The sequence below is a fragment of the Nicotiana tabacum genome, chromosome 3 (genome assembly GCF_000715075.1).
Source record: "Nicotiana tabacum cultivar K326 chromosome 3, ASM71507v2, whole genome shotgun sequence".
Lineage (NCBI taxonomy): Eukaryota > Viridiplantae > Streptophyta > Magnoliopsida > Solanales > Solanaceae > Nicotiana > Nicotiana tabacum.
The window spans coordinates 96,460,655-96,487,381 of NC_134082.1; the positions used below are offsets into that span (position 1 = coordinate 96,460,655).

Consider the following 26,727-nt stretch of genomic DNA (forward strand, 5'->3'; position numbering starts at 1 on the left):
TATGTTAGTTAATTAGTAGTGAATTCAATTTGATAGCTATGAGCTAATTGTCTTGCTGTGAAAGTTCGTATAAAGATTTGTAATAACATTAGCTCATTATCTCATTAGTTTAATCAATAATAATTGTCGAAGTAGGGAATATGGTATGAACGTTGGTCATTATTTAAATTTTGTTGTTGGTTAAGTAAGAAGTGATGTAGAAGTGCCAAGATAACTATAGTAGTGATATTTATTGTTACATAAGGTTAAGATGGTGATGTTGATAAGATAATAGATGTGTGTATAAAAGTGGGCGAAAGGCGATATGATGTACCTTATTACAATACGTTATGAATACGATATACAGTTAAGTTGCATGTAAGGTAATTTTATTGAATTAACTTGTACAATAATTCGGCCATTATAGCTCGATGTCTATCTACCTTCATAAAACAAATTAACCAAGTAATTAGGCCTATTAGATTAAAAGCAAGCATATAAGAATGAAAAGAGATGTATAAGCATAAATTGCCACACTTCATACCAATGATAATTAGAAGTAGAATTTGCATTAAGTAAATAATGAAAATTCTCGGAAAATATTTCCTTCCTTTATGAATCATTTATTTTCAGTTCCATATGCAATTTATTATTTGGCATATATATATATATATATATATGTCATATTTGTTTAAAAATAGTATTAATCATATTTTTATTCCGTTCTTTGAATTTGAGTAGTCTTGGATAAACATGTTATATGCGGAAATTATAATCAATGGGTAACATTCAATAAATTGTGAATTCTTTTTCAAGAATTAAGGATATCTTAAAAAAAAAATTTCTCATAATATAATAAACATTTTATGGAAAAATCCGTAATATCATTCCAAATATGTCGCGCGATTAGGGATACGTTCGCGTACCTTGATTATATTTTTAAAAGCAAAAATTCGGATTATGCGTACGCGCAATTTCGAACGAATATTTGACAAAAGGATTTTTCCAAAGGCGTTGAATCAATTTCATAAAAACCGAGATGTACGGTTCACTGTTCAAGAAAAACAAATATTCTTGATTCGACACAATTTCGAAAAATGATTGCTCAATAAATATATTATCAAAAGTTATTGTGTACACGTATGCGTGACACAATTCCGCATTTTTTTTATATAACACGAATATACGTACGCGTAATTCGATTCAAAGAAGGGTTCTTAACCACAATAAGTAAAAGCGGTAGAAAAATCAGATAACATTTATATAAAATCAAGATAATTAAGCCAATAATAAAACAGTTAAGCGACCGTGCTAGAACCACGGAATTCGGAAATGCCTAACACCTTCTTCCGGATTAACAGAATTCCTTACTCAGGATTTCTGGTTCGCAGAATAATAAACAGAGTCATATTCTTTTCCTCGATTCGGGATTAAAATAGGTGACTTGGGACACCCTAAATCTCCCAAGTGGCGACTCTGAAATAAAGAAATAAATCCCGTTTCGACTGTCCTTTAATTGGAAAAAACTCCCTTGCACCCTCGCGGGGGCGGAAAAAGGAGGTACGACAAATATCATCTCCAGTTCCGAGGTGATATCTGACCTCAAGGGCTCTTCTCAAGAAGAAAAGTAAGCACTTCCCTCAGGACATCGCCTAAATATGGGAAAACCTCATTGGGAACATATCTACAACGCCTTAAGATATTATCTACACCAAGTTCAAAGCAAATCTCCAAGGTGCCCGAAGCTGGTCCTTACTCAGATACCGCTTTCAAAAATTCCAAGGAACGAGGTACTATTCCCATGTAACTCGAGGGCCTTGACGGCCCGAGTCGATCGGACAAATTCAGGCTTGGTCCGAGGAACAACGGTGGGCTTGGGGAGGAGCCATGATTATCAACCGAAGACTGGAAAGAATACTCACACCCGAGTTCGATACTAACGATCGTCGATAGAGGCATACATTCGGAATCCCTGTAGATGCACGAGAATATGGCAAATATCAAAGGCAGAAGTCAAGAAAATATCTTTATATTCATAAAAAATTTCTTACAACGGTCCTCGAGGGGTTCTTACGTATGGTTACAAAAGCCCGCAAGGGGTCCTTACACAGAAACAAAGAAGAAAAGGGGTGCACACCCATAATAAAAGCCTAAAGGCTTAGTCTACCCTTGAAGGTTCATCTCCGGTAGTAGCATCTCCGAGCGCCACCTCCTCGAGCTCACATCCTCGAAGGCAATTCCTTCGATCGCCACCTCCCCTAGGTTCCCAGCTCGATCGCATGGAATAACTTCGCCGAGGGAGAAGATGAAGAAGAGGAAAAGGGGAGGATGCAGAAGAGGCAAAAAAAAGAGACATAACCCGCTGAAGCCAAAGGTTGAAGATTCGGCGGGCCCCAACCTCAACAGCAGGTTGTGCCATCTTATCCCTTGGCAGAAAAAACCCAAGGGATGAAGTGCCATACCAGGCCAGGGTAGGAGAGTGAGCAGCAGTGTATAATTCGAATTCCAGGCCACGGGCTCGAGAGTGATTTTATCGACTTTTCGATCGGGGTCAGAAATTGTTATAAATTGGATTATAATGAGTATTAGAGTATGTTTTTATGGGTTTGTATATTTATTGACCAGTTTTGGAGAGTTGGGCATCAATTTGAATTATTGGAAAGGCTTGGGAGACGGCTATGGAGCTTCGAAGCGATGTACGTCTCCTTTCTAACCTTGTAAGAGGGAATTTACTCCATAGGTAAAATAATTCAATACGTGCTTCTATTTGTGGGGGCTACGTACGCACGAGGTGACGAGAGTCCGTAAGTAGCTACTATTCATGTTTATGTCCGGGTAGTTTTAGGTTTACACCATACTTTGTGGACACTGTTACTTGATTATACTTGTTAATTGTATCAAATGGAACTAAGTTGAGAATTTTTTAAGGATTTTAAAGCTTCAAGTTGAATTGTCTTTATTTTGAAAAAAATCAAGAAAGGGTTATGATTTAATGATAAATTTATATTTGACTATGTTGCAAGTATGATCCGCGAGCGGGTAATTTCTTAAATTTATATTTGACCGCATCGCAAGTATGATCTGCGAGCGGGGTAATTCCTTAAATTTATGACTGCATCGCATGTATGATTCGCGAGCGGGATAATTAGATGCATTTATGGTTCGCGTCGTTCGACCCTCGGCAGTGCACATTTTAAATATTATGTTGGACCGGGTCATACGACCTCATCATGATTTGCGCATGACTTAATTGACTGTTTTGGAAACCCTTATTTCAACTTGATCTCAACAATGCCTTCTTGCATGGTGACCTTGATGAGGAAGTTTTCATGAAACTCCCTCCTGGTCTCTCTGCTGCTCCTTCCTCCTTTTCTGTTACTTTAGCGCATAGACTTCAAAAGTCTCTTTATGGGTTGAGACAGGATTCTGGGCAATGGTGTGCCAAATTGTTTCAAGCCTTGCATTTCAGAGGTTATACTCATTCTCCAGTGATTACTCTATGCTTACAAAGGATTCTGGCAGTTCTTTGGTTATTTTGGTTGTCTATGTGGATACTATTTTACTTACTGGGGTTGATGTATCTGACATATCTTCTCTCAAGGCATTTTTGGATGATCAATTTAAAATAAAAAAATCTTGGGTCCTTTAACTACTTTCTTGGTATTGAGGTTTTGCATACTACTTTGGGAGTTCTTTTGCATCAGAGAAAGTTCTTTCATGATCTCTTGGCTGAGTTTCATTCTTCTAATTGTTCCCCTGTTACTTACCCTCTTGAATTGAATGTGAAATCGAAAGCTAAGGATGGGGAACCTCTTCCAAGACCCGAGGTATACAAAAGTCTGATTGATAGATTTAATTTCCTTACACACATCAGTCCCGATCTTAGATTTATTATGCAATATCTTAACCTGTTTATGCAGCAGCCTTGTGTGCCTCACATAAAGGCTACCATGCATCTGTTGAGGTACCTCAAAGGCAACTCTGATTTTGGGATTTTCTTCTCACATTCTTCTGACTTGTCCTTGCAAGCTTATTATTGTGACAGTGACTGCGGCTTCTATCCGGACAGTAGAAGATCTGTTTTTGGGTGTTGTATTTTCCTTGGTGGTAGCTTGATCGACTGGAAGTCCAAAAAATAGGCAGTGGTTTCTTTGTCTTCAGCTCAAGCTAAGTACAAGGTCCATATGCAAAGTAGTGACATTGATTACTTGGGTATGCAGGCTGTTATCTGATCTTGGTGTCCTTTATGTTCCTCCCGTTCCTCTCTTTTGTGATAGCTTATTTTCCATACACAACGCTCGTAATCCAGTTTTTTATGAGCGACCAAAGTATATTAAATTGGATTGTCATTTTGTCCGATAGCAAGCTTGCTGAAGGGTTGATCACATTGTCCCACAATTCCAGTGCTTCCCAGCTTGGTGATATCTTCACCAAGGCATTATCTAGTCCTGTTCATCATCTACATATTATCAGGTTAGGGGTTTTGTCACCCTCCAACTTGAGGAAGACAGCTGGGATTATAGATATGGGCTAATTTCTCCTATGCCCAATGTATCTATTTCTAATAGTATAGGCCCATATTTTATTTTAGTTGGTTCATTTATTTCGTAGCATAGCCGGATAAATGTTATTTGTTATTGGGATGTGTATAAATGAAAAAGGGGATTCGATTTGTAAAGAGAGATTCATTTTTCATCAATCAATAATATTTGGAACCTTCTTCTCTCTCTCAAAGCACTAACGTAGCCCCAATTTTCCTTCATTAAATTCATACAATTGCTGATTGTTAAGAAATAAGGCAACTAAATTTCTTCTGAGCTCCAACAGCCACCTCATCGAGAATGGACTTTCAGTTGTCATCTCATAAAAATTTCACGGGGTATCCTATTTGATCGCTCCATTTAACTAGTATTCACTTTGTTTAAAAAAAAGTTTAACTAGTACTCAAAGTACATATAACTTCTTTATAATAATAATAATAATAATAATAATAATAATAATAATAATAATAATAATAATAATAATAATAATTATTATTATTATTATTATTATTATTATTATTATTATTATTATTATTATTATTATTATTATTATTATTATTATTATTATTATTATTATTATTATTATTATTATTATTATTATTATTACTACTACTACTACTACTACTACTATTGTTGTTGTTGTTGTTGTTGTTGTTGTTGTTGTTGTTGTTGTTGTTGTTGTTGTTGTTATTCCTCTTAATTGCAAAATAGGTTTGTCAGATTTGTTGTTATTTTGACAAATTGATGATTGGAGTTTGTTCCTTAGTATATTTGAAAGTTATATTTTAAATTTGAGCATATGTGGAGTAGATTTGGGGATTAAATCGTATGTTGGACTGTTGAAATTCGACGAACAAGTTTATATTTCTGGGCAAATTTGCACTTCAGACAAATAGCCCGTTTGGATTAGCTGAAAAAAGTGGCTTTTAAGCATAAGTATTTAAAAGCACTTTTAAAGTACTGAAGCTGATTTTATAAATAAGCAGCTATGTGTTTGGATAGAAGTGCTGAAACTGGAAAAAAAAACTATGGTTGTTTTTGGTTAACAATAGCACTTTTATGTTAAAATGACTGAAATAACCTTAAAACTGTTAATACTACAAAGGAGTTGATTACTACAAGACTTTTAACTCTAAATTGATTCAAATAGAAAATAATTTATATTTCAGTCCACTTTCAAGTAAACTGATTACCTAAGATAATTTTTATAAATATAAGTCACTTTTGAATTTTAAATGTAAAATAATAAAATTTCTGGAAAGTATCATTGCTTGATCACGTTCGATTATTGCAGTAATTAGTGGCTAAAAAATGTTGTTATCCCGATGATATTTATATGTATGGAAATTCAATACATTACGCACTACACCGGGCGTCTCCTACTCAATATATAATATATAACAACTGAATAAGCTCACAATTAAACAATTTGTTTTGTTTCTTATAAAATGTGATGCACTACATGAAATGTAAATTAACTTCCTACGTCACTTCATGAAGTTCTAAAAGAGAACTTGAAATAGATCCTTAAGAAGAAAAACAAAGCTCAGAGATGAGGGAACACCAAAGATAGTTGAACACAGATATGGAGACACAGGTAACGGAAAAGTGGAAGAAAGAAAGAAGCGAAAAGAAACATATGAATTAGGGCTTTGTTTTGAAGGTTATTGTTGGAATTATACAAATTTATAAGGGATAGAATTGGTCAAACATATATAGCTTATAAGCCAAAAAATAATAAGTTGGGGTGCCTAGCCGTTAGTTTTTGGCTTCTTTTAAGTACTTTTAAATTTATTTTAAGTATTTTTTCAACTTACCAAACACTAAAAAGAGCTTAAAAGTTAGTTTGATCAACTTAAAAACCAATCTAAATATTCTCTAAAAGGTCTTAAGTGCATGCAAAAATTAGCTGCATTTCAGACCAATTAAGTCTTAAGTGCATCTTAAGTTTGCAAGTTGAAACCGATTTTTTTCAACTCACGAATCTTGTGCCATGTGGATATAGCTTCAATATTAATGATCTAAAACTGGGTAAATATGTAAGGGAAATTTTCGCTCCTATACCATATAGGAAACTATATTACCAAATATGTTCATAGTTTGCATATTACCCTTCATGCTAATAGTATTTCTACATAATATATATAATGCATTAAATAAGGAATCATTATAGTTGTAGGATTCCTTATTTAGGCGCACTAAAAAAGGGGACTTAAATATTTTTCAGATCTTCCAACGCAGATGATAACACCCAACTTTGCCTTTTAAAAGACAAAGCGGTCACTGCAAATATAATCGGTTTTAAGTTCGGAATCGAATCCTCAAGGAACTAACTTATCTATTACACTTTTCGGCAATGTTATTATCAACTCAATCAATTTCTAGATGCAAGATTTTTGATCAATAAAGACTGGGTTCTTTTGTTTAACTACTTCACTACTATTAAAAATAACAATAAACTAAAACAAAGATAATTCAATGGTAAAAAGGTCTAGGGCAGTGATTTCCCCAATTGCTAGTTTAGGTCTTGACTCTTCCGCTATAATCTCGTCGTAATACTCTATAAGGATTAAGAGTTATGGGCTATCGTAATTATCTCTCGATCAACTACAATAATTTACTAGAGCATTCTCTCGAACTACTCTAGCTAACTATGGTTATGCAACTCTAAATTACCCCACCAAAGTTTTATTATCTCTAAACCCACTTTTAAGTTCAAGTAATGAATCTCTTCAATTACCCAAAAGTGGTGTTGTTCAACAACTATCTAACCTAATATTCTTTCTCAAGCAATATAAGGTAATTAGACACGATTAATCAATGGCCCATTCAATTAATCACCATACAAAACATAGTTGAACAATTATATCGTAAATCCGACTGGATTATAACAACTTGAGTCAAGACTTCAACCAACAATTGGTTCCATCAACCCTAGATAAGTGTTTAGCTACTCATAACAAAATAAGAGAGAACTACTAAATTATTCATAATATAAAATTGCAAGAATTAAAGGGAGATAGAAAAACTCTAATGTTTGGTTGATCTTCTCATACTTGTTCTTCCTCCAAAAGTAGTCTAAAATTAGCTTCCCCTTTCAGTTGGATGAGTTTCTAAAGCTTATAAGGGTTTTACAAAAGTTTCCCCGAAATTATACTTTGGTCCACAACTTCCAACGGAGTGAACAGTTCACCGCGGTCGCGGTGGCCTTCTTGCCTAGACCATTTATGTTTCTTGGTGTTCGGATACTTCTCGAGTGGGCGTTTTTCTTCACATTATCGCCTCCAAAACACTCCATGTTGCTTCCTCTCATATAATATCCCTTGCTAAATAAAAGAACACTATTTAGAGCATTTTGTTGGCAATTTATCTATAAAACAACAACAAAGTATGGTCATATTAAGGTGTAAATATCAACTATATAGCCTACTATCAGCAGATCATGCACAATAATCACTATCGTCAACTTCTTTACAAAATTTCCGTACTCTATTTTTTGCGCTAAACTCTGTTTCAACATTCTCTCTAATTTTACAAATCAAAATCGACAAAATCTTCTACAATTCTTCTGCAACAAAAGCAATTATGGCGAAAATACAAAGCAAAGGAAAAGAGAGCAGCAATTTCACCATTGACAACCATTAAAAAGCTTTGAAGCTTTGAACTCAAATTTGAATTTTTAAAAATCATTATTTGTTTGGATTGGGTGTTGTTGAAAATAATTGGGAATATGGTTTGGAGTTTATATCTCAATTTTGAGGGATTTTGGTGAAGATTCGACTTGGTTTTGACTGAATTTCAGATTGAAACTCGAAGAAGAAGAAGAAGACGTATATTGCAGAAATTGTAGACAAATTGTAGATAAATTGCAAACAGTTCTTTATTTATTTTTCTTTTATTCATTTACCTATTGTATGAAAGTTGAACAACATTGTATAAAAATTATATTTAAGTGGATGATTTAGTACTATTTTGGACAAAAATATGTATAAAAAATGTGAAACATACATTTCAGGGGAAGCATTTCGAGTTACGTACCCAGTTTGTAGATATTTTATGGATAAATTGTAGATTATTTGTATTCTGATTGTAGATGCTTTATTTTCTGTTTTCACAAATAAAAAAATGACTAAAACTTCTACAAATCTTCTGAAAAAACGCAATTATGTCAAAAATCCCAATTATGCTACAATTGAATGAGAATTGGGATATTAAAATTCAATGTACCCAGTTTGTAGATATTTTGTAGATTTCGACATAGATTGTAGTTTATAGTATAAATGTAGTAACAAATCAAAAATGACTAAAACTTCTACAAATCTTCTGCAAAAAACGCAATTATGTCGAAAATCCCAATTATGCTACAATTGAATGAGAATTGGGATATTAAAATTCAATGTACCTAGCTTGTAGATATTTTTTCGATAAATTGTAGATTATTTGTATTCTGATTGTAGATGCTTTATTTTCTGTTTTCATAAATCAAAAACGACTAAAACTTCTACAAATCTTCTGCAAAAAACGTAATTATGTCGAATATCCCGATTATGCTACAATTCTGTGATTCTCCTATATGCTCTTGTTACTCCTTACGAAACTGCTATGCTAAATATGGAATCCAAACAAATATTTCTGCAATTTTTCTTCAAGAAAAATAATTAAACAATAGTCTACAATTTTTCTTCAATTTATCTACAATTTCTGCAATATACGTCTTCTTCTTCTAATTTCAATCTGAAATTCAGCTAAAACCAAGTCTAATCTTCATCAAAACCCCTCAACATTGAGATATAAACTCCAAACCATATTCCCAATTATTTCCAACAACACCCAATCCAAACAAATAATGATTTTTGAAAACCCAAATTTGAATTCAAAGCTTCAAAGCTTTTTAATGGCTGTCAATGGTGGAATTGCTGCTTTCTTTTCCTTTTCTCTTATATTACTGAAAGAACCCGAAATCATAACCATCAAAAGTTATTGCTGTGTATGAAACTTTGAAGATTTGACTTCAATTTTGATTGGTTGTAGAAGAAAAAACCTTGATTTTGGACGTTAATGATAGAGGGTATCAATTGTTTTTCTGGATTTAGCAGAGGGTTCCAATTGTTTTTCTGGTTTTTCTGGTTTTTGGGTGTGTGGTGATATGTGGGTGAGAGTGTGGGGTTGGGGGGATTTGGAGGAATATACAGTATAAGAGTGATATAAGGTACAACTAATGTACAACTAAAAAACCTTATGGTATAAAATTAATAATTAGGTATACTAAATATAATTATATCAAACCTTAAATATTGAGCGTAATATAGTTTCTTATATGACACAGGAATGTAAAAATTCCAATAAACCCCCCTTTCATTCCGCTATATTAAAGCCCATCACTCCAGCCCCCTATATTTTTTCATACCCCTGACGTGTCACAAGCTGTGTTGTAGTACAAGTTGACGTTGCATACTGTCTTAGATTTTTAAGTCCAGTCCCCTCCGTCGACAAAACCAAGGGCGGGCCGCCGTTAGGAAGTGGGAAAGAGGATTTTGGTAGAACCCTAATAAAAATAGTAAGGTCCTAAGTAACAGTGGACATGGATATGCAAAGCGAGTTCGATCGCCTCCTCTTCTTCGAGCACGCTCGTAAGACTGCTGAAACTACCTACGCTCAGAATCCCCTCGATGCTGATGTGCGTATTTCTCCTTTTTATCTTCTCATTTCAAGCTTATAATTTGCTACTATAGTAATAAGGAATATATATAGAGTTATGTTTATTTGTGTTCCACCAGCTTGATGTGTTTTTATATTTGTAAGTTATATGCTATATTGCCTCAATAAACTGAATCTATTGTTTCTGATATAATAACAAATGCAGAACTTGACGAGATGGGGAGGTGCATTATTGGAATTATCACAGTTCCAGCCCGTTCCTGAATCTAAACAGATGATTTCTGGTATTGTACTACCTACTTGAATCTTGGGTTTTGATTAAACAGTCTGCTAAAAATTGGATTTTTGAGGACAATCTCCTGCTGTTGATAAAATATATTTGCAGACGAATTTTTTTTTTTTTTTGGGAGGGGGAGGGGGGGAGGGATAATTTAATTTTTTTTTTTATTCAAGACAATGTTTCTCTTCGAAAAAAATGTTGCTTTTCCCTGCTGTTTATCCATATCAATCTCTATTCCCATGCTTAAAGACAGAACTGTTTTGGTACTTTGGGTTTTAAAGTTCTCTTTTTTTGTCCGGCCTTTGTTGTTTAATTTATGGTTGGAATTAACTTTGTAGAGGCAACCTCAAAGTTGGAGGAGGCATTGGAGGTTAATCCTGAAAAACATGAAACTCTTTGGTGTTTGGGGAATGCACATACATCTCATGCATTTTTAACTCCTGATATGGACGAGGCTAAGGTTTACTTTGACAAAGCAACTCAGTGCTTTCAGCAGGCAGTTGATGCGGTATATATTTCTCAGCAGAAATTCCAAGTGTTTGTGCTTACTGTTGCAATTACCTTAGCTTTTTGGTCCTCTGAATGCAGGATCCAGGAAATGACATTTACCGCAAGTCTTTGGAAGTTACCTCTAAGGTGAAGCTCTTTTTTTTTTTTAGCTAACTTTCGATATGTTCTATCCTCAGCATCCTTATATTTCGTTTAGATATTTCAAATGAATGCTTGAGCAACTTAAAAGGCAGTTATTGTAAGACAGCCATTCAATTTTGGTGTTGAGCCAAATGCAATAAGTGCAATTATCTTATAAAAGAAGAATAGGTAACTTCCATCAAGATATACGTTATCCCTCATTGCATGTGCTCATACAGCTATACATATTATATCCATGGCGTTAGTAAGTGAACTACTCATTGTACTAATTCTGTTCCTGGAGGTCCCTTATAAAGAAATTGTGTTTCTGGAGGTCTTTTTGACTTCCAATTCAGTTCCCACTTCCTTTACATTGCTAGGAATTCACAAAAGTAGCAACAGCTAAGGAAAAATAATACGTAAGACCCTAAAATGAAGAAGGAATTTAGAAAAATGAGAGGTGAAATAGAACTGAAGCGAAGATGCACTAAACACCATATAGCAAGTGACAGTATACTTCAGAATTTACCTATCCAACAGAAAAAAAGGAGACTATGAAATCTGCAAATTTTTCCGCTACATCTGTATTTATTTTATTCTGTTGTTATTCACATAATTATGAGGTGTGAGACTCCTTAGAAGGTTTCGTCGGAGTTTACTAGGCTGGCTGGGTATTTCTCTGGTTTCGTTGGTGATGAAGTGGATCCCACGGGTCCGGAAAACATTCAAATTTACTATATTAAAGATTTACTAAGGTTGCAAAGGAAAAGCTTTTCCCTGCTTTAGGCATCTTAATTTCTTTATACAGATAACATTCAGCATTTACTGTATTAAAGATTTATTAAGCTTTCAGAGGAAAAAACTTTTTCCCTCTCCAGGCATCTTAATTTGTAAGCTATACGGGAAGCATTATGGACCTGATTAGAATGGTGTGATGACACTGAAAGCGCTACTATTATATAGATGCACATTAACATCCTTTTGATCTTCCATTCAAAAACCATCCTTTTGATCTTTTGGCTTTTGTTTGTGGTCTCTATTGAATCCTGTCTTCCTTATTTCTCCCCCGCTGGTATATTTCCCAAATATAGCAAAGCAATCCTTTGATGGAGATGTTTGCTCTGCATATAAGATTATGTGGGCATATAAATGTCGATTTACTGCAATGCGAATGGACTTTAATGTAATGAAGTTCAATATTAGCTTTTATTGTCAAAATTATTGCACATACTAATGAGGTACTAAGATGACTATTTTTCTTTCTTTCTGATTGCTTGGTTTTCGTTGAGCAAATGTTTGCTGGCATGGACCGGTACTTGCTTATAAAAGATGATTCACTTTTCTTCTTTTGCATGTATCTTCCTAAACCTTGTAGAGAATGGTGGTTTTTGGAGAGTTCTGAATAGATGAAGCTTTGTCTATCTAATGACCAGTTGGTTTCAATATTTTTTAGTCTGACCCTGTTTCCTGTTAGGGGAAAAAAACCCAATGCAGTTGGATTCTTCTATCAGGCTAAGAATTTAGAGAAGTGTAACTCTGGATTGAGTTGCATTTTGTCTTTGGTAAATAATGTTGGTGTGTGATTCTGTTTATTCAACGCGAACAAGCTTATTATAAATGTCCCGACTAGGTGTTGCAGCTTGTGGTAATTTTTGATTGTTTTTGTTTATCCTTTTTGCCAAATTTGTGGTATTTCTACTCATGAAATGTCTCGTGTTCTGGTTGGGAATCTCAATTATAATTCATCTACATTATGATTAGGCTCCAGAGTTGCACATGGAAATCCACAAACAGGGTTCCATGCCACAAGCTATGGGACCAGAGCCTTCAACATCGACAAGCACAAAGGTACACCCCCATCTCTTGATAGGAGCAATCTCTTATCCTTCTTAGTTGCATTAATGTACGATTAATGCGTCTTGTTTTTCTTTTTTTTTAAATTATTCTTCAAAGTCATGATGTCTTTCCTTTCAGAGCCCTATTTTTCTCTTTCATTTTGTACGCCTTTAAAAGTTTTACTTTACCCTCCATGGTAATTAATTTGAAACATTAAAAGTCCTCAAAGATAGGTGTTGAAGTTACGAAAATCTGCTGGTTTATCAAATTTAGTTCCATTTTATCAAACTGTTGTTGCTTATTCACCATTATGTGTCTGTTCTTGCATTGCAGAGTTCCAAAAAGAAGAAGAGCAGTGATCTCAAGTATGACATTTTTGGATGGGTAATACTTGCAGTTGGTATTGTTGCATGGGTGGGATTTGCAAAATCTAATATGCCGCCACCGCCTCCTCCACAATGAAGCTAGAATACAGCTTTACTGGCCAAGATACATGTCAGTTTTTCATTTAGTTACTGAAATTAAGACTTTTGCTAGTGTAATAGATTAAATAAGAAACATTTTTTTTTCTCTTGATATATTTCATGGAGTTCGGCTTTGACCTATGGTTTTAATTCATTATAATTTTATGCAAATTAATCTACTTGCGTTTCTTGGTTATCGAATTTAGATAGATGTCATTCCTGTAGTTGCTGCCATCAAAAACTTATACAAAAATTACTTGAGCGGCCAACCGATGTCCACTTGACCACAATCTCTGGCTGCAGAAGGACTTAATATTAACAAAGAAACAGTACAGTGACTTAATATTGACATCCAAACTTCAACAATTTCAAGTTTGAGAAAATGCAGATATACAAAAATCACTTGCAACACAAATATGTATATTTCACCCAACCATGGACAACTACCAACAGCAAAACCAGGCTATTGTGCTTTCTTTGTCGCTTGCTCTCAGCCAGAGGAGCTCTATTTATGGTTATGCAGTGTCATGCCATGAAAATAGCGAGGGTGTCTCTCTTCAGGATGCTTAGATTTCCATCCCTTTTGTACTTTTGAGGATAAATTATGTACGAGACTTTCCATACATTTGAGCATACACAGTCTTCGTGCGGTACACCAGAATCATGCTTAGAACAGCTGCAATAATGCAAAGTCCTGACATTATCAAAGAAGTCAAGAAGAAGCAAATGGCGCCTTCACACTTGAGAGGTTCATCCATGTTAAGAAAACTTGTCAAAACCGAAGCCAAATTCAACTGTCCATCATTGTGCTGTTGAGCTTGCTTTTCAGCTTCCCAGTCATATATACTACTGGCAATAAGACCTGAGAATACTAATGAACCAGCTGGATTGGCAAGAGTGAGGAAATTGTACAATGCCCCAAAATTTTTTAAGCCAAACAATTCTGAAGCAGCAGCTGGTACAATCGCCCAATGAGCCCCATAACCAAGTCCAACCAAAAGAGTACCAATGTACATTGCCCCAGGCCAACCCATAGCAAAGAAGAAATGGCCAATGGCCATTACAACTTGGGCAACAGCCATAGCTGCATGTCTTGGATATGCATTATCCCTGTTTGTCAATAAGACAATGTTGTGTTAGAAATTTCTTAGAATTTAAGTGAAACCATCAATGTATGAGCAGTAAATTTCATGTACCTGACAATTATTTCAGAAAAGTATCCACCCCCAATACGGCCAAGGAAGTTCCATATGCTGATCAAGGAAACAAATACATGTGTGTTATTAGATCCTAAAGATTGGCTCATCTGTCCCAAGTTATCAATGACAGTTAAACCAGAACCAGAACCTAAAAGCAGTGAGAAAAACATAAGCCAAAAATCTGCCTTTTTTAAAGCCTGCAGTAATGTAAAGTCCTCCCCCCTATGGGGACCCCTTCTTCTTTTGATCCTCACTGCTCCTTCAGCAGCTGCTTGTGCTAGTTTCACTTGTAGTTGGGCAATTCTTTTTTGCCTTTCTAAAGCCGGAAGCAAGTCTACTTCCTTTGGCTTCTCTTCTTCAACCTCACTAAATATAATTTCATGACCATCGTCGTGTTCAGAATTTTCAGGATCTTGTTTCTGTGACTCGGATAGTAGTAGTGCTTCTTCTGCTGGTACTCTTGGCTCTTGAGTGAAACTCAAGGAGATGGGAATCACAATAGGGATTATCAAGAGGATAAATAGAATAGCTGTGAAGATTATGACAACATTGTGGCTAACATCAATAAGGTCTTCAACAAGCATAACTCCCATTAAGTAAGAAGCCAAAAGGAGGCATATGCTGTAAATGAAATGAAAAACTTAATCCATCGGAAGGCCTGATTTGTCTGTGGCCTCCAACAGGCCTGATTATAAACATGAGAGCGATAATTACCATTGCTGGTCCAACGGCAATCATAAATATAAGTGAAGCATGATCTGGGGAATGGATTACTGCATATATTTGAGTCAAAATAGCACCACCTAAGCCAGCAAATCCTTTAAGAATCCCAACCACAGGACCACGGCTTTTGGGGAAGTTTTGCACACAAGAGACCAAAGCTGCTGTATTAAAGTAGGTCTCACCATTTGTTCCTACAAATATAAGAATACACATCTGCAGAGAAATGGCTAAAAAAGTCAGGCGTTTCCCGTGATGATACAGCACTATAGTAGACACCAGCTAATTATGCCAGTAGATGTCATGGATAAGACATTATGGTGGCCAGCAAATAAGGGACTTTGATCAACATCTGAGGTGAATGACCAACCGTCTGAGAGAAGCACAATGAATATTCATCATATAGATATCCCGATGCAAAACAAAGAATCTTGCTGCTATGCAAGCAAATTGAGGACATGCTATATGAATTCTCACTAATCAAGCCGCTCCACTTAAGCTCATATATATAGGACCGATATTATCCAAAATAAAATAAAAAGTACTAGAAGTTCTCTATGTTTTCTACTAGAAATGAAGATATCTAGATGAGGAGATTGTTGATAAGTAATGTGCAAGCTATCAAATAAGTAGGAAAAAAAAAGCAGTCCACTTCTCCCAAATATACTATTGCACCTGCCCTTTTACATTTACAAACTTCCTCAAAATAGAAACATCAAACTGTTGCGGAAGCCAAATGTATATAGTGTGAATGAGTCACAACTAATATACCAAAAATTATGACAGCCACCAAATAATAAATAAGACAATAAAGCAACAATAAAATGAACACCAGAACTTACGAGGTTCGGCCAATTTTGCCTACTTCCTCGGACACAACCAATATTTTATTTCATTCCAAAAATACAAGTGAAATAATATTAAAGAGAGAAGATACAAATGACTTAAGAAGATGAGAAGGCAAATGAGATGTGTTTTTAAATCCTAAACATTAGGCCTTCTTTTATAGGGAGAAATTCTCCCCAAATTAAGTCTCCCATCGATGTGGGAGTTTGCCATTTCAACAAATCTCCATCTTGGCAAAATTTCACATCTTCAATTTTTTCTTGGTAACAAATTTTGGTTGTGTCTTCATCTTCAATCTTCAGTATTCAACAATGTTGATCAAATCCAAACAATGTTGAAACTCGCAGTCACCACTTTTGTCAGCATATCAGCAGGATTCTCTGTAGTATGAATTTTCTTCACCGTGACTTCACCTTCTTCTATGATTTCTCGTACGAAATGATACCGAATTTCAATGTGCTTCGTCCTTGCATGATAAACTTGGTTCTTCGCTAATTGAATAACACTTTGACTATCACAAAAAATTGTGATACTTTTTTGTTCAACACCAAGCTCTTTTAGCAACCCCTGAAGCCAAATTGCCTCTTTCACAGCCCTGTAATAGCCATGTACTCCGCCTCTGTTGTAGACAAAGCAACTGTTGACTGCAAAGTACACTTCCAACTAACTGGTGTCTTTGCAAAAGTAAACACATAACCAGTAGTTGATCTTCGTTTGTCCAGATCACCCGCAAAATCTGAGTCACAATATCCAACTACAGATTGATTGCCTTCTTGCTCAAAAACTAACCCAACATCTACAGTATTGTGAATATACCGTAGAATCCACTTCACAGCTTGCCAATGCTCCTTTCCTGGATTATGCATATATCTGCTAATAACTTCAACAACTTGTGAAATGTCAGGTCTCGTACAGACCATTGCATACATCAAGCTACCAACAACATTTGCATATGGTACCCTTGACATATACTCTTGTTCAGCTTCATCTTTTGGCGACATAGTAGCACTTAGCTTAAAATGGGGAGCAAGTGGAGTAATAACCGGCTTAGTCTTCTCATCTATGCCAAAACACTGCAGTACTCTCTTCAAATATTCTTTCTGAGATAAACAGAGTTTCTTTGAACGTCTATCTCTTATTATCTCCATGCCAAGAATTTTCTTTGACTCACCTAGATCCTTCATCTCAAACTCCTTCTTTAGTTGAATCTTCAACTTATCAATTTCTTCTGAATTCTCGGAAGCTATCAACATATCATCAACATATAGGAGAAGATATACAAATGAACCATCTTTAAGCTTGCGCAAATACACACAATGATTGTATTTGCTTCTCTTGTACCCTTGCCGCAACATAAACTCGTCAAATCGCTTGTCCCATTGTCTAGAAGATTGTTTTAATCCGTACAATAATTTTTCAAGTTTGCACACCATATTTTCTTTTCTAGCAACTTTGAATCCTTCTGGCTGAGTCATGTAGATTTCCTCCTCCAAGTTTCCATGTAAAAACGCAGTTTTTACATCCATCTGAACTAGTTCCAAATCCAACTGTGCTACCAAAGCCAACATAATTCTAATGGAGGAATGTTTTACAACTGGAAAAAACACTTCATTGTAATCAATTCCCTCCTTTTGAGCATATCCTTTGGCCACCAATCTTGCTTTGTAGCGAACATCTTCTTGGTTAGGAAATCCTCTTTCTTTGCAAATACCCATTTGCACCCAATTGCTTTCTTTCCCTTCGGGAGATTGGCCAATCTCCATGTATGATTATGATGAACTGACTGTATTTCATCATTCATGGCAATCCTCCACTTATCTTCTTCTGAACTTTGGACTGCGTCTTTATAAGTGTAGGAACATCATCAGCTACAATTGAGGCGGCGCAAGCAACTGTCTCTATAAGACGAATAGGTTTTGTTATTGTCCTTTTTGGCCTGCTGGTTGCTATTGATTCAAGTTGTTGTTGAGGTTCCTGAGTTGGAATCTCCCTCTCTACTAGCTCTTCTTCCAGAGGATAATCTTCATTTGTTTCCTCCTCTGCTTCTTGTAAATTTTCCCTCAAACTCCACCTGCTTAGAAGCACCCTTATTTTGTTTGGTATCTTCTGTTACCTTATTTACCATAGCAGATTCATCAAAGGTAACATCCCTGCTGAATATTACTTTTTTTGTCATAGGACACCATAAGCGATATCTTTTGACTCCAGAAGTAATTCCCATAAAAATAGCCTTCTTTGCCCTTGGATCCAATTTTGACTCTATCACATGATAATATGCAGTTGAGCCAAATACTTGCAAAGAGTCATAATCTACAGCAGGCTTTCCATACCATTTTTCAAATGGTGTCTTGCCATCAATAGCAGCAGATGGTAAGCGATTAATGAGGTGACATGCATATATAATTGTCTCAACCCAAAATTCTTTGCCCAAGCCAGCATTGGACAACATACACTGTACCTTCTCCAGCAAGGTCCGGTTCATATGTTCTGCCACTCCATTTTGTTGTGGTGTATGTCTGATAGTGAAGTGTCGGACGATGCCATCATTTTCATAGACCTTATTGAAATGGTCATTTTTGTATTCACCTCCATTGTATGTGTGAATACACTTGATCCTCCTGCCTGTTTGATTCTCCACCATCGTCTTCCATTTGAGAAAAAATCCCAACACTTCATCTTTGCTATTCATTGTATACACCCATACTTTTCTGGAAAAATCATCAACAAAGGTTACAAAATAGTGTTTCCCACCCAATAAATGTGTTTTGGAAGGACCCCAAACATCAGAGTGTACATAATTCAAAATGCCTTTAGTATTATGGATCGTTGTACCAAATTTAACCCTTATCTGTTTCCCTTTGACACAATGCTCGCAAAACTCCAAGTTGCAAACCTTTACTCCTTTTAACAATCCTTGATTTGATAAAGTTTTCAAGGATTTTCCTCCAGCATGTCCCAAGCGCATGTGTCATAGCCTGGTTGCTTCTGCCTCTTTTTCGTCATTGGATGTTATTGTCGTTGTCCCAATAACTGTACTACCGCGATAACGTTACATGTTATTGTTCTTCCGATTGGCCTTCATTACCACTAGTGCACCGGAGCATACTCTCATCACTCTATTTTCTGCAATGATTTTGAACCCTTTTGATTCTAGGGCTCCCACAGAGATGAGATTTTTCTTAAAACCCGGTACATATCGAATATCTGTTAATGTTCTGATCATTCTATCATGGTTCCTTAATCGTATTGAACCAATACCATATGAGGTAAGAGGGTTATTATCCGTTGTGTTGACGATTCCATATTCTCCTTCTTGAAAATCCACGAACCAGTCCCTGTTGGGACACATATGATAGCTACAAGCCGAGTCCATCACCCATATGTCTGAAGATGTTGATGGCTCTGTTGTAACTAATGAGAAGTCTGAATCATCACCATCAGCTACATTTGAATCCATAATGGCCTTTCCATTGTTATGTTTGGCCTTATTCTTCAACTTTGGACAGTCTTTCTTCCAGTGCCCCTTTTCTCGACAAAAGGCACATTCATCTTTGCTGGGTCTAGATCTTGACTTGGATCTTTCTTTCTTTGTCCTCGTTTGATTTTGAGGACGACCCTCACAACTAGTTCTTCTCCTTCTCCGCCCTTCTGTTTTTCTCCCTTTCTTTGTTCATAGCTGTACAAAGCCGAACAAACTTCTCTGAGAGAAATTTCGTCATTCCCATGGAGTAGAGTAGTTTCAAGGTGCTCGTACTCATCAGGAAGTGACCCCAACAACATCAAGGCCAAGTCACCATCATCAAAAGTTGCATCCATATTTTGCAAATCTGTGACCAACTTATTGAAACTGGTGATATGTCCATTCATCGTGGTACTAGGAACATAGGTGAAGCGAAACAATCTCTTCTTCATGTACAATTTATTTTGACTGTTTTTTTTCAATAATTTATCCTCCAATGCTTTCCATAATTTACTTGCAGAAGTTTCCTTTGTGTATGGATATTTCTGCTCTCTAGCAAGGTAAGATCGAATGGTACCGCAAGCAACACGGTTGATAATTCTCCAATCTTCGTCTCCAATAACATCTTGTCTTTTTTCTTCAATGGCAAGATCTAGCCCTTGTTGAAAAATGACATCTAGAACCTCGCCTTGCCACATCCCAAAATGTCCTGACCCGTCAAAAATTTCTACCGCAAATTTTGCATTTGACACAATTCTTGTCATAAGCGAAGATGCCAATGATGACGTATTGTTGACACTTGATGTAGATTCTTTTTGTTTATTGTCTTCCATCTTTGACACAAATATTATTTAATAGCTGACGACACAAATCAAGATTATTTCCTTTCTGGTGTGGAAGATCAGACTAAGCTGCAACCACATAGCATACTCAGACAAAACCTTGACTCAGTTACCAAGATAAATATTTTCTGATGTGGAAGATCAGACTATGCTGCAACCACAGAGCATACTTAGACAGTACCTTGACACTGATACCAATTGTTGCGGAAGCCAAATGTATATAGTGTGAATGAGTCACAACTAATATACCAAAAATTATGACAGCCACCAAATAATAAATAAGACAATAAAGCAACAATAAAATGAACACCAGAATTTACGAGGTTCGGCCAATTTTGCCTACTTCCTCGGACACAACCAATATTTTATTCCATTCCAAAAATACAAGTGAAATAATACTAAAAAAAGAAGATACAAATGCCTTAAGAAGATGAGAAGGCAAATGAGATGTGTTTTTAAATCCTAAACATTAGGCGTTCTTTTACAGGGAGAAATTCTCCCCAAATTAAGTCTCCCACGGATGTGGGAGTTTGCCATTTTCAACACAAACAAGATTCAAAAAAGCAGAATTCTTAAAGAGCATCAATATACAGAAACATGTTCTTCGAGGCCATCTGAGCTCAAGGCTTTTTAGTTATGCAAGAAATTTTCAGTTGAAGCAAATTGTACAAGTAATACATAGATTCTAACTGATGCAAAAGCAAATAGGCCTACTAAATGCAAGAGTACCACACAAATAGTTTGAGTTTGACAAAGCAAAACTTTTGATTTAATAATCCCTGAACAAACATGAAATAAGTGGACAAGGAAAAAGAGCAAGATACCCTTTACAAAGAGGAGCAGATTGAGGGAAAAGAGCAGAAGGATACTCACAGCCCATAATGGCAAAGGAAAAGTTCGGCCAGTGACAATGAGCCAAACCCAACCATAACCAATAAAGTTCTGAATAGCACCAACAAGAAGTGCAGCCCATAAAGGCAAGATTTCACACAAAGTACCAGCCAAGAATCCAACACTATCACCCAAGTCCTTTGCCACACCCAATCGAGCAATCTGCTTCTGGTTATAATTCAGAGAGCTTTTAATTATAGGAGAAATGCTGCCGAAGAGATATCCAATGCCAGCAAAAGTTTGAATCCACATTGCAACAACAAAAACCAGCCATCTGTTGTGGAAGAAGAAACCAAATCTTTCTTTCAAATGAACCATCATTATTGGATATAATAATTCTGGCAATTAACAGCTTCAGAACTTTTCAAAGTTCAATCTGTTTTTTTTTTTTTTTTGGTTATGAACGAAGTTAATGGTCCTGTCTTTGTTTGGGGTGGAGGTGGGATACGTTACGTATGGTTTCTCTGTTCACTCTCTTATTGTTTTTTATAAGAGCAGAGCAGAGCAGAGGAGCAGGGCATCAAGGTGGGACGCAGGTAAACTATAATGCTCTTGTTTTCTCGGCGTATTATATTATAAATTTATAATACTCTTGATGATGTTTTATTGGTGTTTGCACATTGAAAACATGAAGAAAAGGGACCCGTTTGATGAAAGAAAAATAATACTACTCACCCATAAGGATAGGGGGCGGGAGACGAGGGACGTAACACATTCATTATTTTAGAACCAATTTTATAAATACTTAAATTAATAAAATATTTATATTAAATTGGAAAAAGCAAAAATCACTTATACAATATCTTTTTACCTTCGGTTATCATTCATATTGTTGATATTAACAAATTGACTTGTATTTGCTAATTTAATGAAATTACAACCTAAAGTATAATAGAGGAGAATTTTGGATCAATAATAAAAGTAAAAAAGGTAAATTTAGATATTCTTTCAAATATTTTGACAGGTAAAATTCATTCATTCCATGTTATAGCTCCATTAAAGTCAATGACCAATACAGAACAATTTACTAACGGTATGAAAGACTTCAAAATATAACAGGGAGTAAAATTAAAGTATTTTGTATCGTAAATAAAAAGATTGTTTGAATATAATACCATATATATAGCAGTAAATTAATTACAATTTTGGAGCCGTATCCAAATAACAGAAGGTATTGGTATGAGACTAGAGACAGGTCATAGTAGGAGATAACGACGGAATGGCCACTCAAATTTGTTGCGATAAAAGAAAAAAAAAAAAAACAAAGCACATACTGATGGTTATCGTGCTTTCCGTTCGCGATAGAGTGACCTTCTGTTTCTGTAAATGCTACACTACAAAAAGCTAGTGTCCCACCAGTGTAACCGTCTTGGTTAGGATTTGAAGGTCTTACGTACACTTTTGCATTCAAAATAAATCTGCTATGTATATCGAGCGTCGCTACAAATATATCGCTACTTTTTTTTAAAGATATATAGATATATATATGAAAATTTTTGTAGAACTTTTCAGTGTTGGTGACCCTCTCCTTACAACATAGGTCCGCCTCTATGATTCTGCTGCTTTTTGTTTGTTTTCGTGTTCTAATCTGGTCTTCCTCTCCCACATGCCTCTATGAAGCATGCCATATTTCATGTCTTTTTAGTTTAATCATCTGCTATTTTAAATTTATTGGGCAATTAATTCATATTTATGCCGGATAAGGTTACTAAAGGAAAAATATATTCTCTACTGTAAAAAGTTTCATTTTTAAAACTCAAATCCAAACGATCTAATTTAGAATGGAGGGATCGAGTTGGAATCCTACCACACCCCCTGTAGTTTGAACTCTTTTAACATATACGCTGTTACTACCCTTTTTTAATTAACAAAGATGATGTGGAAATGAACTTGTGTTATTTAAATTTGAAAGGAACTATTAAAGCACGACTCCAAAGCATAACAAGAGTAACTAATACACGTTCAATCTTTTTATACATTTTAAAGCTAACTTGTACATTAAGTTAGACTTAATTAATAGCTGGTGTGCGACTCTTTTAAATGAGAGTATATAGTACTTTTATATGTTCATAAACAGAACAGATATCCATTGGCTTCAATGGGTCGCAACTCATCGAATATCCAAGCTCGACAGTGATACTATTAGACTAATGAACATTTGTAGTCGGTAAAAAGCCTAGAATAGCAATTCCAACCCCGCCTCCCTACCAAGTAGCTATCCGAACCTTATATTATTTTTACGAATTGATAAATAGAGAATGTCATTATCATTAATCAATCATATATTTGGAGAGAAGGTAGTGTCGAACAATATCAGAGTGGATTGTTTGTACACGCTTTTAGGCATTGTTTATCTTATTTTATATGGATCACTTTTCAAAAAATAGCTTAGCTGGACAGGATAAGCTCGTCAGGATTCTAATGGCTCCTTGAGTCCTTGTCAAGTTATACAAAACAGGGAGCCCATATGATGGATTTTATGTACATATAAGGTCATATTAGGATCTCGAACAAAAATGTCGGTATGTCCGAGTGGTGGTTGACACAGACTTGAAATCTGTTGGGCTTCGCCCGTGCAGGTTCGAGCCCTGCTGTCGACACTTTTTTGCTTTTTGCTTTTTGCTTTTTAGTATGTGCGAAAGTATTGGCACGAGCCTGCTTAAAATTCAAAGGCATACTAACTCAGACGAGGAATTATGGCTTATGACTTATGAGTGGAACTAGTTGGGTGCGGACAAGATGACGCTAACTCAGAGGAGGGCTTATGGCTTATGACTTGTGAGTGGAACTAGTTGGGTGCGGACAAGATGTTTTGCATTTTTTTCTATGACGGTGGTGTCTGGACCAATTTGTGCGAACCTTGATTATTCCATCAAATACCTACTTGTATACGGCGGAAACCAGGCTCATCTATTGCACGACGGATCGGGACCGAAACATGATGGATTGAAGATTGACCCCAGGTCCCATCGAACCAAAGTACGAAGTCAGAACATACGTCTTCAAAATCTTCGAGCCCGTGACTTTGGAGTCGACCCGACTCCGATTAAGCCCGAGGAAACATTATCGGACCCAATAACGGAAGAACGAAATATCCACGACCGGTCGGATATCATGGCGAGAATCTCGGCACGTATCAACGAGAGATTGGTTAATTAGCAAATCATGAGATTTCCTACTTTTTATAGAATTGTATCTAAAGTTAGACTCCCCTACCATATAAAGGGGGTCTAATTCTTTATAATAGACATGGTAACACGCATCCCAAAACTTTATAATATTTTTTTCTTTCTGCAAGCTACCGTTCTTCTGTTTTTGACATCATTTGAATCACATTCAGTTCGAGTGAGATCTATTCTCAAGGCTATAATTGTTGAAGTCACACGGTTTGAATTCACTTTTTTATTTTTTGCTTTATTTATAATTCAATCTATCACTTTGTGTCAAATTAATTCACGTATCCTTAAAACCACTTGTAAATTCAATTGTTATCCGATTTAGAGGGTAAACAGTTTGGCGCCCATAGTGGAGTTAAGGATAATAGTGGTTATTTGATACAAATTTCCATAACACATACTATTTTATACTTGTTCTTTGAAGTGTCTCTGATTTCAGGCTTAATCTCAAAATGTCAAACTCACAATTAACACCTCTACCCGCTGATAATGAATCTGGTCACCACGGTGAGAACAATAATATAGCTCCTGGTAACGAGGTACCACCCATTGATCTCGTCAGAATTCCAATTGCGGACCTATTGGACGCTAATTCGCACGTGGCTATCGACACAAGCCTCCATGTTGACCCCAAAAATAGCATCTGTGGTGGAGCCCAGTTGACAGCATAGAATACGCAAAACAATGAAGGAGACGGGGCCAATCTACGGATGATCTTCGAAATGTTGCAGGCTTAACATGCGTCAATAACTCAGTTACAAAACTAGAACTGCGTACCGAGCATGATCGAGCCCGACCCGTCTTGTGAGATCACTCGCAGGGAGGAAACGGTCGCGGAAATATCGAGTGGGAACGAGTCCGGTAACAACCCGAGATCATAAAAATGCTCGAGGAGATAACAAAACGAATAGAATCAGGGGAGAAGAAAATCGAAGCAAACGACAAAAAGGTGGAAACCTACAATTCTAAGGTCGACCAAATCCCGGGAGCGCCGCCAATATTAAAAGGCTTGGATTTCAAGAAGTTTGTATAGAAACCTTTTCCTCCGAGCGCGGCTCCGAAGCCGATCCCTAAAAAATTTCGCATGCCCGAGTCCTAAGTACAACGGAACGACTGACCCAAACGAGCACGTCACTTCATACACATGCACCATCAAAGGAAATGATTTGGAGGATGATGAGATCGAGTCTATCTTACTGAAGAAATATGGAGAAACCTTATCAAAGGGAGCCATGATATGGTATCACAACTCACCCCTAATTCTATTGACTCATTGCTATCCTTGCAGACTCTTTTGTGAAAGCAGACACTGGGGCTATCAAGGTCGAAACTAAGGAAATTAGACCTCTTCAAAGTGAGGCAAAAGGATAATGAAATGCTCAGAGAGTTCGTATCTCCATTTCAAATGGAACGGATGGACCTACCACCGGTCGCTGATGATTGGGCCATTCAAACTTTTACCCAAGGACTCATTGTTCGAAGTTCGGTGGCTTCACAACAATTGAAGCAAAATCTGATAGAATATCGGGCTATCACTTGGGCTGATGTGCGTAACCGATATCAATCGAAGATGATCAACTGGGGCTCCTTCCGGGTTTGTTTATCCTGTTAGACTCGTCAACAGAGTCAAGAGAGATATTGATCGTGAACTAAGGTCGAATAGGGATCAGTATCAACCGTACAATGAGGATCGAAGAAACAATGGGTCCGTACGGAGTTCAATACGAAATAAAAGAAGAAATGACTGAGGCCAGAGCAACCGGGGACTCATGAGCAAGAATGGTTTCGACAGGCCTATCGAACCCAAAGAAGCACTGAGATTGTTAGAATATAACTTTAACGTTGATGCTGCTGCTATCATATCGGCTATCAAACGCATCAAAGATACCAAATGGCCTCGACCTCTACAATTCGACCCAGCCTAAAGGGATCCAAACCGGATGTGCAAATATCATGGCACTCATGGCCATAGAACAGAGGATCGTCGATAATTGATGGAGGAGGTAGACCGGTTATTCAACAACGGGCATTTTTTAGAATTCCTCAGTGACCGAGCCAAGAATCAATTTAGAAATAGGGACTCCAATAAACAAACTGAGCAAGAACAACCTCAACACGTCATTCACATGATCATCAGAGGGGTCAATGTCCCTCAAGGCCCGATGTTAAAGCGTACCAAGTGTCCATCACAAGGGAGAAACGGAC

General features: G+C 36.4%; 1 protein-coding gene and 1 pseudogene across 1 annotated transcript; one reads left to right on the forward strand and one right to left on the reverse strand.

Annotated features, from left to right (window-relative positions):
• The first annotated feature begins 9,946 nt into the window (after positions 1-9,946).
• On the forward strand, positions 9,947-13,565 carry LOC107765437 (mitochondrial import receptor subunit TOM20). The gene is made up of 6 exons (XM_016584085.2): positions 9,947-10,197; positions 10,384-10,462; positions 10,797-10,966; positions 11,047-11,094; positions 12,850-12,936; positions 13,258-13,565. The coding sequence occupies exons 1-6, from the start codon at positions 10,102-10,104 to the stop codon at positions 13,384-13,386; spliced, it is 609 nt and encodes a 202-aa protein (XP_016439571.1). The 5' UTR covers positions 9,947-10,101; the 3' UTR covers positions 13,387-13,565.
• A 117-nt stretch (positions 13,566-13,682) lies between these two features.
• Positions 13,683-21,814, reverse strand: LOC107765436 (protein NUCLEAR FUSION DEFECTIVE 4-like; annotated as a pseudogene).
• Between the last annotated feature and the right edge of the window lie 4,913 nt (positions 21,815-26,727).

Bases quoted from the DNA above. Each gene is read 5' to 3' on its own strand.
- LOC107765437 (XM_016584085.2), top strand. From the start codon at position 10,102: ATGGATATGCAAAGCGAGTTCGATCGCCTCCTCTTCTTCGAGCACGCT. The intron at 10,463-10,796 runs GTATTGTACTAC...TTAACTTTGTAG, and splicing joins ATCTAAACAGATGATTTCTG to AGGCAACCTCAAAGTTGGAG. The intron at 11,095-12,849 runs GTGAAGCTCTTT...CATTATGATTAG, and splicing joins CTTTGGAAGTTACCTCTAAG to GCTCCAGAGTTGCACATGGA.